Source organism: Bufo bufo, chromosome 11 (genome assembly GCF_905171765.1).
Source record: "Bufo bufo chromosome 11, aBufBuf1.1, whole genome shotgun sequence".
NCBI lineage: Eukaryota > Metazoa > Chordata > Amphibia > Anura > Bufonidae > Bufo > Bufo bufo.
The window spans coordinates 45,646,802-45,663,803 of record NC_053399.1 but is presented as its reverse complement, the minus strand read 5'-3'; the positions used below and the strand labels follow the sequence as shown (position 1 = coordinate 45,663,803).

The 17,002-nt window shown below is 46.4% G+C and overlaps 1 protein-coding gene across 1 annotated transcript in view; it reads right to left on the bottom strand.

The window, feature by feature from the left end:
* RALGAPA1 (Ral GTPase activating protein catalytic subunit alpha 1) overlaps positions 1 to 17,002 on the bottom strand; it is a 188,629-nt gene that overhangs the window by 72,852 nt on the left and 98,775 nt on the right. Inside the window, 1 exon segment of the mRNA XM_040412867.1 lies at positions 15,331 to 15,514. Coding sequence (XP_040268801.1) covers positions 15,331 to 15,514 — 184 coding nt within the window.

Sequence of the window (17,002 nt, the reverse complement as noted above, 5' to 3'; positions counted from 1 at the left end):
CTTGACGTTTGGCAGACAGGTCCAAATAATTTAGTACAAAATGTATTTGCCAAGAATTTCAAGTTTACAAAATCAGCGTAGCATTAGCAGGCAGAATATTTTCTATGACTATGGCATTATTATACTTTATTTTCTTTGCAGAGTGCTGTTGCATTGTATTTTTTCTTCTTCATGTTTCTAGCCATGGCAGCGTGCACCTGCGCATTGGGATGCTCTGACCGACCCCCTTTTTCTTGCAGTTGTACTGAGCTGCATCTAAGCCACCTGGCCTCACATGGCCTACCAAAAGCATCAAGAAGGCTACTGCAAGCGCTAGTGCCTTCTAAAACAGCTGATCAGTGGGGGGCCTGGATGTCGGACCTCCACTGGTCAGATACTGATGACCTATCCAGAGGATAGCCAAAAAATAAGTGGAATAAGCCACGGCACTCCAAATGGATCCAATTAACTTCTTTATTACACCTTGTGCAGCAACGTTTCAACCAAACGGTCTTTATCAAGCTCCAGAGGATAGTTCATCAGTTAAATAATCATGTAAAACCCCTTTAATGTGATGACTGATTAGTGTTTATAAAATTACAGGTGCATGAGATCTTCCTGACATATGATGCCAATGAGGAGACGACCATGGCTGCTGATTATTCATACTGAATAATGGTGGAGTTATACTAAAACCAATGACAAAAATGCACAGCGGAGCGAGTCAACCCCAATGTTAATTCAGTTTGTCATTCAATATTTGGCCAGTCCTGGAAAAAATAGCAGTAGTGTTGATGTGTTCATTACATGATTAGAGGGAAGTGAAAATGACCCTCCGAAGAACAATGCGGTTACAGCCGGGGCTCAGCTCAACGAGTAGCGTTTATCTCCAAAGTATCTCCTGACAACAGAGAGTAATAGTCCCTTGGGGCTGGAGGGTTTAACTATAGGTCAACGAGGGAAAGACAAATCTGATCATCTTCTAATTAAGGACAGAATATCAAACTCATCCTTCCCACTAATACACCACTCTCACTTGGCATTTGATAATTAAACCATACACTTGGGCAGGAGCTCACAATTCATCTCTATTTAGGAGATCTGGCCCCTGGGCATGGGTGATATTGGAAAGGCTTTGGACATATGCACGCAATTACTTTTGTTCCGCTTTAATTAAGGCTGGCTTATATAGGACTTTTATGCAAACTAATGAAAATTAGATTAAGTGAATGTATAAAGATCCATCAGCCAGTTAAAGCCAACGTGTTACTGAAACCATAATGTGTCCACAGCACTGCTGGAGAAGCAGGTCTATACGTGGCCGCCTGCCAGCAGTCACCAGGCGATTGCTGCCTCGCTCTAGAGACGTGTCTATACAGCCTAGGTCCATTGCATTGCCGATACAGTCGGGACTAGGACTACACAAAGGCTTTGGGAGACATTTATTTCCAACTAACGGTTGCCAGAATGAGCCCATTTATGTGGCCACAAAGGCGTGGGAGTGTAGTCTTCCAATTTGGGATCTATAATAGCAGTTATACTGGCTGCTACCCAGCTTTCCTAGAAACTGGAGGATCTGCGAAAAAAATAACCAACACTGTAGAACTCAATGAATTATATTCAATGGTGACTCTTCCTTCTAGGATGAAATGAGATTTAATATACAGTGCATTCTAAAAGTCTTCACTATTTGACATTTTTTTAAACATTTTTTTATGTTGTGGCCTTGTGCTAAAATAAAATGAAAATCTGCACTCAATACCCCATAATGAGAAAGTGACAACAGTGTTAGAAATCTTTGCTAATTTATTGAAAATGAAAAACTAAAATCTTGCTTTGACATAAGTATTCAGAGCCTTTACTCAGGACTTCGTTGAAGCCCCTTTGGCAGTGATTACAGCCTCCAGTCTTCTTGGGGATGATGCCACAAGGCTTGTACACCTGGATTTGGGGATTTTCTGCCATTCTTCTCTGCAGATCCTCTCAAGCTCTGTCAGGTTGGATGGAGACCGTCGGTGGACAGTCATTTTCAGGTTTCTCTAGAGATGTTCAATTAGGTTCAAGTCAGGGCTCTCGGTTAGGCCACTCAAGGACCTTCACAGAGTTGTCCCTAAGGCCTGTTTTACACCAACAGATTATCTGACCAATATCTGTCCAATCAGACCAATAGTTGGTGTGTACAGGGTGGGCCATTTATATGGATACACCTTAATGGGAATGGTTGGTGATATTAACTTCCTGTTTGTGGCACATTAGTATATGTGAGGGGGGAAACTTTTCAAGATGGGTGGTCTTGAAAAAAACTCTTCACACACTGATAGCAACACCGCAGGAGAAATGCTAGCACAGGCTTCCAGTATCCGTAGTTTCAGGTGCTGCACATCTCGTATCTTCACAGCATAGACGATTGCCTTCAGATGATACGAGATGTGCAGCACCTGAAACTACGGATACTGGAAGCCTGTGCTAGCATTTCTCCTGCAGTGTTGCTATCAGTGTGTGAAGAGTGGGAGAAGAGGGTTGCATTGACAATCCAACACAATGGGCAGCACATTGAACACATTTTATAAGTGGTCAGAAACTTGTAAATAACTCATGAAAGAATAAAGTCACGTTAAAACCAAGCACACCATTGTTTTTCTTGTGAAATTCCCAATAACTTTGATGTGTCACATGACCCTCTTCCTATTGGAAAAAACAAAAGTTGGATTCAAAATGGCCGACTTCAAAATGGCCGCCATGGTCACCACCCATCTTGAAAAGTTTCCCCCCTCACATATACTAATGTGCCACAAACAGGAAGGTAATATCACCAACCATTCCCATTTTATTAAGGTGTATCCATATAAATGGCCCACCCTGTATAACAAAATATCTGTGTGTGATAGGCCATCTGACCAATGATTGGTCAGAAAATATGTCAGATAATCTATTGGTGTAATACAGGCCTAAGCCTCTCCTGTGTTGTCTTGGCTGTGTGCTTAGCATCAGTCTTGTTGGAGGGTGGACCCTCGGCCCAGTTTGAGGCCTGAAGCACTCTGGATCTGGTTTATTTTAAGAATATCTCTGTACTTTGCATCAATCAGCTTCCCTTCAATCCTTACCAGTCTCCCTGTCCAAGCCGCTAAAAACACCCCCACAGCATGAAGCTGTCACCACCAGGCTTCACTGTAGGAATGATATTGGGCAGTTGATGAGCAGTGCCTGGTTTCCTCCAAACAGGACACCTAGAACATAAGCCAAAAGATTCAATCTTGGTTTCATCAGAATGGAGAATCTTGTTTCAACACAGCCCTTTAGGTGCTTTTATTTTTTTTGCAAACTTTCATGTTTTTTTTTTTTTACTGAGGAGAGGCCATTCTCCCCCAATTACTTAGTTTGGTAGAGTGACCAGCTCTAGGAAGAGTCCTGGTTGTTCTTTCATTTAAGAATTATGGAGGCCACTGTGCTTTCAGTGCAGCAGAATTTTATTGTCCCCTTCTCCAGATCGGTCCCTCCACACAATCCTGTCTCTGAGCTCTACAGGCAGTTCTTTCCTCCTCACAGCTTGGTTTTTGTATCTGATCTTCATTGCCAGCTGTGAGACCTTATACAGACAGGGCTGTCTCTTTCCAAATCATGTCCAAATCGGCTGAACTGACCACATGTGGTCTCCAAATCAAGGAGTAGAAACATCTCCAAGATGATCAAGAGAAATAAGGACCCAGAGCTAAATTTCTATAGCAAAAGGACTTACGTCTATTTGAAATTTAACTTTTTCCTTTTTAATAAATTTGCAAAACAGTTTTAATTTTTCTCATTATGGGGTATTGAATGCAGATTCATGGGGGAAAACTCTGTAAATCTAGAGGCAAGTGGCAGTTCTACTCTGCCCTCCCCACAGGGGACCTGTGACCTCTCCTGACATGTCTGTCTTATTAACTACTTGTATTCCCCATATAACAACAATTCGGGAACAATTAGTCTTATGACTCTATATTGTGCCATTTCTCTATTATTCCTGCTAGAACATTATTAATTACTTGTCAGCAGTCTGCAAAAATGGTCCACCAGTGAGGGTGTGCCCATGACCAAAGTAGGACATGTTACATTTTTTTTGCTGTGTGGATGCATGGACTGAAATCCCATAGAGGCGCTTCATAGTGCTTCCGTGTGCATCCGATCCATATCTTGCATCTGTGACATGGACTGAACAGGGTCGGTGGCCATATATTATGGACTCACAGGGCACACACATGAGCTGTTATACTGATGAACTATCCTTGGGATAGGTCACCAGTATCTGATGGTGGAGGTCCAACACTCGGGACCCTCGCCCATCATCTGTCTGAATGAGCACAGCCTCTTCTACATCGTATTGTGGCAGTGCTTTGTATCGCAGCTCAGCCCCATTAACTTGAAAGGGATTGAGCTGCGCCTAGGCCACGTGAACGATAAATGCAACGTCACCGTCCTAGCGTAAGGTATGAGAATGCTGCGGTGCAGCTGATTGGTAGGGGTCCCGGGTGTCGGACCCCTACCGATCAGATAAGAAGAAAAAAAACGTAAGACAAAAAAAGCATAAAGGTGGGTCTGTTTTAGGTGGGTCTTAAATTTGCTCTTATCTCCAATAATTAAAGGATGTAAAGGGATTACAGGGGCAAACAGGTCTAATGGCTAAAAATGTGATAACATTGTGTTACGAATGTAGATTTTGCAAGAATTTGATTTTTTTTCTATTATATTATATATTTATTTATTATATATCCTGTAAAGAGAATGGGTGACATGTACAGAATGACAACTCTCCAGCCACTATGGACAGTCCTCACAAAGACACACGTGTGGGGAATGCCATCCCTAGGATACCTTTGATAATACGGCTTTGTGCAACTTCTATTTACTTAATAGAAGAGCCTATTCAGAGCAGGCTATTCAGCTTTAAACAAACACCCATGCATTGTGCTGCAAACTCAGTAATTACAGGCCATTATAGCATACAGAGAAGCGGCGCAGACACAGAGCGCCCGCTGTCCTTACTGCCGGGAAAAGAAGAAAACATGAAACCAATTGTGATAAGGGGCCCAAATGTTAGCCTCTTGTAATAGCAATAGGTGAAAATGTAATTACTGGAGAAAGGATCCGTCCTGGCCCTCAAATGAGTACATTGCGCTAATAAGGCGATCATCATCGAAGGGGAAACGCTCCCGCATTGGCTGTAATTATGACCTCTCATGCGCACACAAACCATACACCTTTATGTGTATGTAGGGACAATGAATGAGAACACCTTTACATAATGGGCCCCTCAACAGGAAACATTAAGTCAAATGGATTATTTTCTTTTTGTATTAATATGACCTTAATACATATCACATGTGCTGCCATGTAAACATGGGGACTGCCACTGCACCAGCAATCACGTGTTTGGGAAACTGAAACGCGCCAGTCCTGCAATAATGGCATGAACTATGATAAGAAATATTAAAGTACAAGATTCTATCCAATCTCTATAATGACTCCCAGAGCATACTTACCTGCTCCCCCGACACGGCTGCCGTGCAGATCAAAACATCCGGAAACAGGGGGGAGCGGCCAATAGCAGGCTACAACTGTCATGGTGGGGAGTGGTGAAAACTCCCCACCGAACACCGACAGTAAACGGGAATAGAAACTAGGCCAGGACACACGGAAAAGGGAGCAAGTAACCTTCTAAAGCATCCCTAATCCTCGCCCTGACTCCTATCTGTATGAGCGGACCCAGATGGTAGGTGGACTCATACACAGGAACCTCGGGCCCTACTAACCCTAAATATCCCTGCAATAGTGACAGGACTGAGACAACCTGTTCTTCCAAGACAAGATTGAACAGGAGTCTCCCACCAGCCTAGATGCAATGAAAGGGGAAGACAAAACAAACTGTCATGTTCCAGAGCGGGTTCACCTAACCCCTACAACATTCCACAACAAAAGGAATCCCCATAACATGCACATATAAAGAGAAGACAGTGATAAGCAAAACTGGATCGTCAGGTAAGAACTCAATGGCAAATATTTCCCCAAGGATCAAGGGCACAGGTATACTTGGTCACTTACCTGCCGCGGCTGCTGGAAGGAACACCAGCAGTCCACGTCACAACAACTGGAACCAATGAAAATGTACTGGAACCCAAACGCTATACAGGACACAGTACAAACAACAAACACGGAATCCAGCACACCAGTAACTGCCTGGACCCCCATGCGGACAGGGTGCATGTCGGCCTCAGGCAGAGCTGCACAGTGACTTTCTGTTCCCCCTCCTGGGAACCCAGGAGCCCTCTCACCGAAGGCACAGACACGTGAAATGTCTAGCATCCACGCAGGACCGTACACACCAAACAGACCAGACATGGAACAACACCTAGACCTACAACACGAACCCTGAACATAAACCACACCATACATAGAAATGGGTAAGGTAGGAAGACATGGTAACAACGGGATGACATTGATGTCTCACTAGGTGGCTCTCAATAACTGGGCAGATGGAATACCCAGGACAGCAGCATAGCTCCAGCACCAACAGAGGATGGAGGACAACTAAACTCCAGGCTACCAGCCACAGGTAATATAAGCACCTAGTGACCACACCCAGCCAGGTAGTTAACCCTACAAGCACCAGACAGGGAAGGGAAACAAACCTTAAAGGAGAAGTGTACACACATGCTGCATAAACTACACATTGCCCCGGCAACCAGCATGCACGGCAAACGTGTCACGGCAAACACATAATAATGTGACTCCACTGTATATTATTTCCTTTCTTACATTTTCTTTTATTTTACACACTTGAGTCTATGGGGCCAAAAGCTTGCAGACTACTATGCTGCACAGTACTGGATCTTGCATTCCCTGAACAGGACAAGCAGAGGGACCGTTGCAATGTCCGCCATCACATGCCTCCGTTCATTCCACTTGGAGGATAAAAGCTGCAAAAATTGCTCCTACACATTAAACAGAACTCGTCCAACTCGCCAATTTTGAAATGGCCAAGTATTTATCGTGTAGACAACCTGGAAGCAACTTATTCCTCGCTCTTTATTGAAATGTACGGGCGTGCTTGGCTAAGCATGCATGTTTCTAGGGCAGTCGGGAAAACAAACTGTATGTCCGTATTGTACGGTCAACTTACATTTTGTAGGAGATCTGCAAAAATTAAAAGTCACTTGCAGGTTTAAATAAATATTGCAGCATCTGCAAAGTACCAACCATTCATCAATCAAACTTACAAGCTGCATAAAGTATTTCCTTAGTCTGGGTTGCCCATAGAATATTCCTGTTGGCAGAGCATGCTGGCACATGTAGTCCATCAGAGACTGTGCCTGAACTGCAACCTACAGATTCCGTGTGTATAGAGAAAATGGAGAAGGGCTAACTCCACTGTACTTGGCACAACTAGTAACTTTTGTCTCTCTTTTTTTTTTTTAAGATGCTTTTAAAATCCAGGAAATGAGGCTGCCGTCTAAACAAGTCTAAATCCCATGGATGAATTGAGACCCATATGGAGGATTCAATTTATTTGCTGATCCAAGAAATGAAATGATTTGTGTATGACGTCCTGCTGACAAACCTTCAACTGGTGCCATGATTGCTAATAGAATTGCTGTTTTTACCATTAGGGGACCTGGCTTGAAGCCCTCCTCTATTTTTTGGTGTGAAAAATCCTAAATTATGGACATAAAAGTTTATTTTGGCGCTCAATATTTTTGCTGGCATCGCAGTGAGGGGTGAAAACATTGCATACAGAACATGGTTGAAACTAGTTATACTTTTTTGTTTAATCCAGTTCCTGGCCTAGACCTGAGAATCGTTAGGACACTGCTACTAATTAAAGAACTAAAATGTGGGAGAAAAATACAATAATAATAAAAATTATACTAATAATATTCATATGTCCACTCTACGTAGCAGCTGGTCAGATATGGATGCCTTACGCCTGGATAAGGCATCTTTGGATGCAGAAATTCTATGTATGTATAAGGGAACATTCACACGACTGTGTATAATCCTTTTCCGTTCTATGGTCCGCAAGTAACGGAACCGTGTGTCCGTAAATTTGTTTCTGTCATGTTTCCGCATCCGTTCCATTCCGGGTGTCCGCATTTTGCAATAGTAATATCAGAATAGTTTGCACCAAGCTCAGCGAGCAGGGACTTCAATTACACGGAAACTGATCCGCAAAAAACGGATAACATACAGAATGGTTTCCGTATGTCTTCTGCAATTTGCAGATCCATTGACTTGAATAGGGCGGCGGACCCATCTGTGCGGACAATAGTAGTACAAGCTTCATATTTTTGCGGACGAGAAATGTGGAAACACGAATACACATTTTATTCACCCATAGGAATGAATGGATCTGCATCTATTCCGCAAAATGCGGAACGGATGCAGATCAGAGGCGGATAAAATTATACGGTCGTGTAAATGTACCCTTAATCCTGGCAGCTAACCCAGTTACGGCAGCACAAAACTGCATACGATACATGGGGTTTTACTCCAGCCATATTTGCCTATACGCCTACATAGGGTACCATTAGCACATGCAGAGGCAAGTATAATAGCACCTTTATACTGGAGTCATAATTTGCATACAGGGTGTAAAAATGTCTGAAGGTTAAAATTCCCGTACTCAGTGGGTAACGAAGCTCTCACACCACAGAAGTGCACTTGTATGGTTATTGCAGTGCACCTGTGTAATTTGGTGCTCCTTACGCAGATATTTCCATCTTGGAATAGTAGGGCATACTGCTAGAACACATGATAACTCTGTACTTTGGAGGTCCAACTCTGGGACCCTCGACTATCTGGAGGGACGTAGGTCTGTTAGCCAGTTCCTGTCCACCAGTGCTCCCGATCACCTGTTGTGCACAGAACTCCAAAGAGCCCCATTTATTCAGCGGACCCCCACCCTAATCCTAATGTTATGCCATAACTTAAGGTGCCCATAGATGAACATTAGTTAAGTATGTCTATTTCAGCCGGACCAGCCAACTTTCTAGTGTGAATGGTGGGGGTCCCAACGCCGATGGTGCAAAAAAAAATGTACTGGGCAGCTGAATTTCACCATAACCAATCCTTCTGCGCTCAGGGCAGATAAGCTGCTGAAAATAGAGTCTGGCAGGGCGCAATCCCTGCTCCTTACTGAGGATATACGCACAATTGTTTAAGGTTACATATATTTTATGGGAGCTCAAGAGGAAAGCTGAGATGTGTAGGAAGACATTATTAAAGATCAAAATGTTCCCAGTATTACCACTACCATTTTTGCATGCATTTTTGTTGCTATCTGTTTTATCATATTACAGGGGTTTATTTACTTCAGCATTTATCATGGAGAGAAAGCTAATACAAGGAACCTACTAATGTACTGTGATTGTCCATATTGCCTCCTTTGCTGGCTGGATTCATTTTTTCATCACATTATACACTGCTTGTTACCAGAGGTTATGACCACCCTGTAATCCAGCAGCGGTGGTCGTGCTTGGATATTGTAGGAAAAAGCGCCGGCCTCTCTGGTGGCCAGGACCGGGTTAGTGCACATAGGCACGCAGGCGCCACAGATCCCATCCTGGCCACCTCGTATCTGCGCTGCAGCGGTGGTCATAGCCCCTGGATACGAGCAGAGTATAATGCGATGGAAAAAAGGAGATTTTTGTATAACTTGCCAGTAAAATCTCTTTCTCGCTCTTCATTGGGTGACACAGTAACCGTGGTATAGATATGTCCTCTAGGAGGCGTTGACACTAGTAAAGGCTGTTAGCTCCTCCCCTGGCAGCTATACCCCCTCCAGCCTGGAGAGAGACCTTTAGTTTGTGCACAAGCAGTAGGAGAAGCAAGTAAACCAACGAAAAAAACATGGAACACCAACCATGCCAAGGACCCAACTGGGTTCTAACCAGTAACAACCACAGCTGTGGTTCAACAACAATACTGGGTGGGTGCTGTGTCCCCCAATGAAGAGCGAGAAAGAGATTTTACTGGTAAGTTATACAAAAATCTACTTTTCTCGCCCATATTCATTGGGGGACACAGGAACCGTGGGACGTCCAAAAGCAGTCCACAGGGAGGGAAAAAACCACAGACCCATGGAAGCAAGCGTCCCTGCAGGCATCTAAGAAACTGCCGTCTGCAAGACCATGCGGCCCAAGGCAGCGTCCGCCGATGCATAAGTATGCACCTGGTAAAATTTTGTGAATGTGTGTAAGGAGGACCAAGTAGCCGCCTTACACAACTGTGCAGCCGAAGCACGATTCCTCCGGGCCCAAGATGCGCACATCGCTCTGGTGGAGTGAGTCGTGACACCTAAGGGCGGAACCCTGCCTCGGGCGCGGTATGCTTCAGCAATTGTAGACCGAATTTATCGTGTGATTGCCAACTTGGAAACAGCCAATCCCTTGCGAGGACCCTCCGGAATGACAAAAAGGGGATTTGTACGGTGGAAGGGACCGGAGGCTGCCAAATAGATCTTCAGAGCCCTGACAACGTCCAAATGGTGCAACTCCTTTTCCTTAGGGCGTGAAGGAGATGGGCACAGTGAGGGAAGGACAATTTCCTCGTTAATATGGAAGTCAGTGACCACCTTTGGAAGAAAAGAAGGGACAGGCCGGCAAACCACTTTATCACTATGAATAACCAGAAAGGGTTCTCTGCAAGAGGGCGCCGCCAACTCGGACACCCGTCTGATGGAAGTGATAGCTACAAGAAAAACTACCTTCCAGGACAGGAGTCGGAGAGAAATCTCTCGCAATGGCTCAAAGGGGGAAGCCTGGAGCGCTGAGAGGACTAAATTCAGATCCCAGGGCGGAAAAGGAGGACGGTACTGAGGAACCATATGTGCCACTCCCTGAAAAAAAGTCCTTAAAGGCCCCAAAGGGGCCAGAGGGAGCTGGAAAAGAATAGAAGCGCCGACACCTGATCCTTGACCCTAAGTTCACACTTGCGCGTTTTACAGCGCAAGCCAATGCTTCCCTATGGGACTGGTTCACATTTTCGCGTTTTACAGCGTGAACGCGCTGAAAAACGCCCGACGCATAAACAAGTTCTTGAGCTTCTTTGGGGCGTTTTGTCGCGCGTTTGCGGCCATAGGACACTGCTGTCAATCACATAAACGCGCGTAATACGCGCGTTGACTATGGACAAAAAAACGCACAAAAACGCGCGACAAAAACGTGCGTTAAACGCGCATATCAAATACGCTCAGGTCTGAACCCAGTGTTAAAGAACTAAGGGCCAGACCAAGGTCCAACCCTGATTAAAGAAGGACAGGACCGTGGGGAGAGAAAAACGAAGTGGTGGAATATTTCGGATTTTACAGAACCCAGGAAGGACCTCCAGGTCCTGTAATAGATCCTGGACGACGCAGGCTTCCTGGCCTGAATCATAGTGCGGATGACATCCGCCGAAAACCCTCTGCGCATTAGAATGGCGGTTTCAATGGCTACGCCGTCAAACGAAGAGACCTTAAATGCTGATGGAAGACCGGTCCCTGAGAAAGAAGGTCGTCTCTGAGTGGCAGTAACCGAGGGACGTCTCCTAGAAGGAGAACGTGGTCAGTGTACCATGCGTGACGGGGGGGCAAATCCGGATCGAATAGGATTGTCGGAATGCGCTCCATCCTGATCTTCCGTAGAACTCTGGGTAGGAGGGGGAAGGGGAAAACACGTAAGGAGGGAGAACTCCTGTCAAGGAGACATCAGGGCGTCCACGCCGCATGTTTCCGGATCTCTTGCTCGGGAGAGAAAGGTGGGAATCTGTCGTGTAGATACCGTTAGCACACCCAGGAGCAATGGAAGGATTCCCTGGAAAAGGAGGGATGTGGTGGGCGCCACAGCCCACCAGTCAGGACCGGAGTGCCACAAAACGAATACTCCGTGCAAAAGCAGATGAGAGAAAGGTAGTAACATAGGAGCTACCAAGGCTTGCGGGGTGGCTATGAACCATGAGCCAGAGGAAAAGACAGGAGAAGAATAGGCCAGGACTGAAGCCCATTCCCCATCTGAGACCGACGCTATATAGAAGTAGCCAAGGATTAAGTGGCTGCGCAAAAAAACTCTGCCTGAGGAGAAAGCCAGCTGAGAGGAGTCACACTGTGTTGGTAGCCGCATACCGCAGCAGAGGAGGGGGCCAACCGCAGAGGCCACCGAATTCAGTGCTAGAAGAGTCCACCACCTGACGAATGAGCTGTGCAGTAAAAACCTAAGTATGTAGTAGAACGCAATACCGCTCCCACAGTAGGAGTCAGCACTTGCCTTGTCAGCGCAAAGTGAGGGGGCCTGAGACTATCCGTAGAAGCCACGTACTATACTGCTCCAGTGAAGTAGAGCTACCGTAAAAACGTTACCTGGAAGGGCGCTGAACAGGAGAAACTGCCAAGCTAGTGCCAGGGTAGGACCCCTACCTGAGGGAGATGTCCCACTGCAGCGACTACGAACTCGAGCATTAGCGAAAAAGCTGCACCTGTATAGGGGAACACGCTGTAGTAGCTAAACCAGAGTGCCAGCATAACCACTTCCTCAGAGAAGGAGGAGTGGTGGATAGAGAATACAGAGTCAGTGAACACTTGACTCGCTGGAACGTACTCACCATATATGTGCAATGGTGCACGCACTACGCATTGATGCTGACAATATCATGACTGACTGGAACGGTGGAGGCCCATGGAGATGGGGGTCTCTAGGACACAAGAGATGCTAGGCAACCCCCTGAGAAGACAGAGGATGTTATAAGCATGTCCAAAACAAGCGCCAAAAGAAAAGAAGGAATAGCCACCGTATTCACTGGCAGCACCAATATACCACTAGAGTAAGAGTACCGGGCACCCGCGGGTACTGACTGTTGCCACGCCCCCTCGTGAAATAAGCGAAGGCACGTAGAGCCATGGCGTAGTTGAATTGCAGCATCCCGAGGTGTTTAGGTATTCCTCGCTAGTGGATCACTTGTGGAAGGGGGTAACGTAGCTGGAAGCACGGTGAAGTGCAACACTCCGCCTATGGAGAGGGATAGCGCGACAGTTGGGACCGTATGCAATAGTAGTGCAATTACCCTACCTATGGAAGGTGGAGTACTTAAGCCAGTGGTAGGGAAATACTCCCCTATAAAGGGGGCTAATGCCCACGGTGGGAACTAGTGCATATGGCGAGTCCTGTACCCAGTAGGAGTGCAATTATTGCACCTAAGTAAGGGGGTAATGTATACAGCACACAATGTAACCAGAGATAATGTCATCCCGCCACCTATGGAAGAGGCTGATGCGTACGGCAGGTACTGAACCCAGTGGAGATGCAATTCCGCCACCTACGGGAAGGGGAATGTATACGCCCGGCACTGAAAACAGTGTTATTGTACTTAGTCCACCTATGGCAGGGGACAATGTATAAGGCAAGTACTGTATTGCAATTACTCTGCCTATGGAAGGGAGCAATGCATACGACAAGTACTGCTGGCCACCGTGGACGTAATCTTGGGGGATTGCTTCGGATTCACGTCAGGGTCTGAATCAGTGATCCCCCCCTTCGGACTGACCCTCTCCGGGGAGGGAGGGTGTGTCAGAGTGTGACCCAGGGAAGATGGGTGGAGGTGCAGAGATTTCGAAGTCGCAGTCGCGGACTGCGCAGGTGGGGACTTATCAACCAAACTACCAAGGGGGTGGAATAGGAACTTCTAGAGGTCCCTCCACTGGATTGCGCAGGCGGTGCATTATCAACCGAACGACCCCGGAGGGTGGATTGGGATGGTCAGAAGTCCTGTATTGAATTGCGCAGGCGGAGAATTATAAACCACACAACCCAGAAGGGTGGATTGGGACTTCCAGAGGTTCTCCACTAGATTACGCAGGTGGAGAATTATCAACCAAACAACCCAGGAAAGTGGATTGGGAATGTCAGAGGTCCTCCTTGATTGCGCAGGTGGAGAATTGTCAGCCAAACAGCCCCGGAGGACGTATTGGGAATCCTTCAGGGGTCCTTTACTGTATTGCGCAGGTGCATGCAGAATTATCAATTAAGCGACCGTGTAGGGCGGATTGGGACTATGAGAGGTCCTCCTGTGACCGGGACAGGGCACGGGCCCAGTCTGGTACTGCACGGCTATGATGTGTGCTGAGGGGGGCCGGGGCCCGTATTAAAATGCGTTTTTTATTTTTTTTAAATAACATATGAAGGATTAATTTGAGTATCAGCAACTGCACTGCCTTCTAAACCGGCGCCGGCCTAAAAGAAGTGGCTAGCCAGGAAGGGTTAAGTGCCTAGAAGACCAGGGGCGGTACACTCACCCAAGGATGAAGTTGCGGCCTAGTATGCCACAGAGCCCTGAGTCTAAGCTTCATACACGGCCGACCGGAAACACTGCCCGACGGCCGGGGAAAAAAAAGAGACCTGGTAGCGGAGCGCGAATTGCCCCCACTGGCCGGAGGTGCCCGCCCCTGGAGGAAAAACACACACTGCCGCCTGCCGCTGGAGCCCGGAGTCGGGCAGAAGTTAGCTAGCTTGCAGCCGGAGTCCCATGTTATGAAAATGCACCGCGGCGCACGAGGAGTCCACGATATCGTTGGTGGTGGCATTAACTCTTTCAGAGCGGCGCTTTGGTCACCTTCTTCCAGCAGGGTCACCTACTCAGCAGCTGGCACCGGAGTGGAAGTAGTCTGGTATGGCGGGAGGGTCTTTCTTTGGTGGACCCAGGTGACCCTTCTGCTGGCGGAATGCAGGGGAGCGAGGCTGCCCTGGTCCACCTTGTCTTCTTGTGGGGGAGGAGGCAGCGTGGCGGACCAACGCTGGCATGCTCCCCCGGAAGAACAGGGAGGCTAGGTGACCACTGTTTCCCACCTGAAAAGAGGAAAATAAAAAAATTTAATAAAAAAAATCTTCAGGAGATCCCTGCAGAGGGAGGTCTTGCCTCCTATTGACACTAGAAAAAACTGAAGCTCTCTCTTCAGGCTGGAGGGGGTATAGCTGCCAGGGGAGGAGATAACAGCTTTATCTAGTGTCAACGCCTCCTAGAGGACAAAGCTATACCCACGGTTCCTGTGTCCCCCAATGAATATGGGCGAGAAATGAATCCAGCCAGCAAAGGAGGCAATATGGACAATCACAATACATTAGTAAGTGTCTGGTATTAACTTTTTTCTACATGAGAAATGGGAGAAAAACTGAGACCTGACCGTAAGATGGACTTCCTGACACAGATATGTTCAAAATATACTTATTTTTAGTTTTTCACAAAAAAGGTTGCAGCAGATGTCAAAAACACTGAGAACAACTTGGAAGAGGCAACTAAAGGAGGGAAGGACTGGCGTAGCCATGGATTTGTATTGTATTTTACATTAGTACCTACCTTCGGTGACCGGCTGTAGTTTAGTGGACCGCTCTGAATCTGGGGAGTGGAGGGGTTCTGGTTCCTTCAGGCATTCCAGCTGCAAAAAGGGATCATAGTCTTCAGATGCCAGATCTGAAAGGCTCAGGGGAAAGTACCGCGGGTTGCTGAAATGCTGCGAGCCATAAATACAGTCATGCAAAACCTGTAGATTAAAGAATACAATTAACATGGCAGACGGGTGTGAAAAAGGAGCAAACACAGCGATTTACTATGTAAAAATCAATATGCATCAGAGTATAATGAATTACATCTTGGACCAAGGAGCTTTCTGATTGTAATGAACCATAAAGCGACTGTAATTGAGGTCAATACACTTTTACACCGAGTGACTGCTTTATTGAAGGCATCTAGAAAGAGAGACGATTCCTATTTGAACGTTAGGTATGAACACAAGAAGATTGCAAGGTGCAGCCGAGGAATTCGCCCAGGTCTGGTGTAATGTTCCCCCATAGGAACAGAGATCCGAAATGAGAGGAAATCTGTGAATACAGGTTCCAGGGGACACATTTCGGGTCTATTCACACGTCCGCAAAATGGGCCCGCATCCGTTCCGCAATTTTGCGGAACAGGTGCGGGCCCATTTATTTTCAATAAGGCCGGAATGTGCTGTCCGGATCCGCATTTGCAGATCTGCAAAAAAATAGAACATGTCCTATTGTTGTCCGCAATTGCAGACAAGAAAAGCCATTTTCTATGAAAGTGTTGGCGATGTGCGGTCTGCAAAATGCGGAACGCACATTGCCGGTGTCCGTGTTTTGCAGATCCTCAAAACACATACAGATGTGTGAATGGACCCTTAAGCCGAATGCACACGGCCGAGAGCTGTCCGTGGTAACCTGGCCTGGATTCTTGCCGAGAGCAGGAGCGCACGGCGTCATTGGTTGCTATGACGCCGTGCGCTTCATGCCGCCGCTGCACTACAGTAATACACTCGTATGATCTATACAGTGTATTACTGTAGTGCAGCGGCGGCATGAAGCACACGGCATCATAGCAACCAATGACGCCGTGCGCTCCTGCTCTGAACAGGAACCCAGGCCGGGTTACCACAGACTGCTCTCGGCCGTGTGCATTCGGCTTTTAGTATGTTAAGATGTTCAGATTGGGAAGGAACGTTAGTGTAAAGGAGCTTCCAAACACCAGAGGAACAGGAGAAAACGCTCGTACAGGCCTGTAAATACGCCTTTAGGCTTGATTCACAAAAAAGACAACAACAAATGGAGAAGAAACAAGACATATTATTAGTTTTTCTTTATATTTTCCTTTCTTTCGATTCACTCCGATGATTCAAAAACCTAAATCAAAACCAGCATCACAAAGGCTGTGTGAGTCCTGCCAAACTAATGCCACCAAAAAATGCACAAAGCTCTATGGGTGAGATTTATCAAGAGCGGCGCTTTCTGTGCCAGTCTTGAGGCACAGGCCTAGTTATAAATGACAATGTGTCTTCTTCCAGATGCCCCATATTATGGTATTTGTCTTAGTGAATGGTTTCTGATTTAAAGGGGTATTCTAGTAACAAGGGAAAGCTACAGGTCTCTGCTGCTCTGTTCATTTCGGGGGGCCTGTGGGTTACAAGCACCCTATTCTTATGATCTGTGGGGGGGTCACAGCAGTAGGACCCCACCAA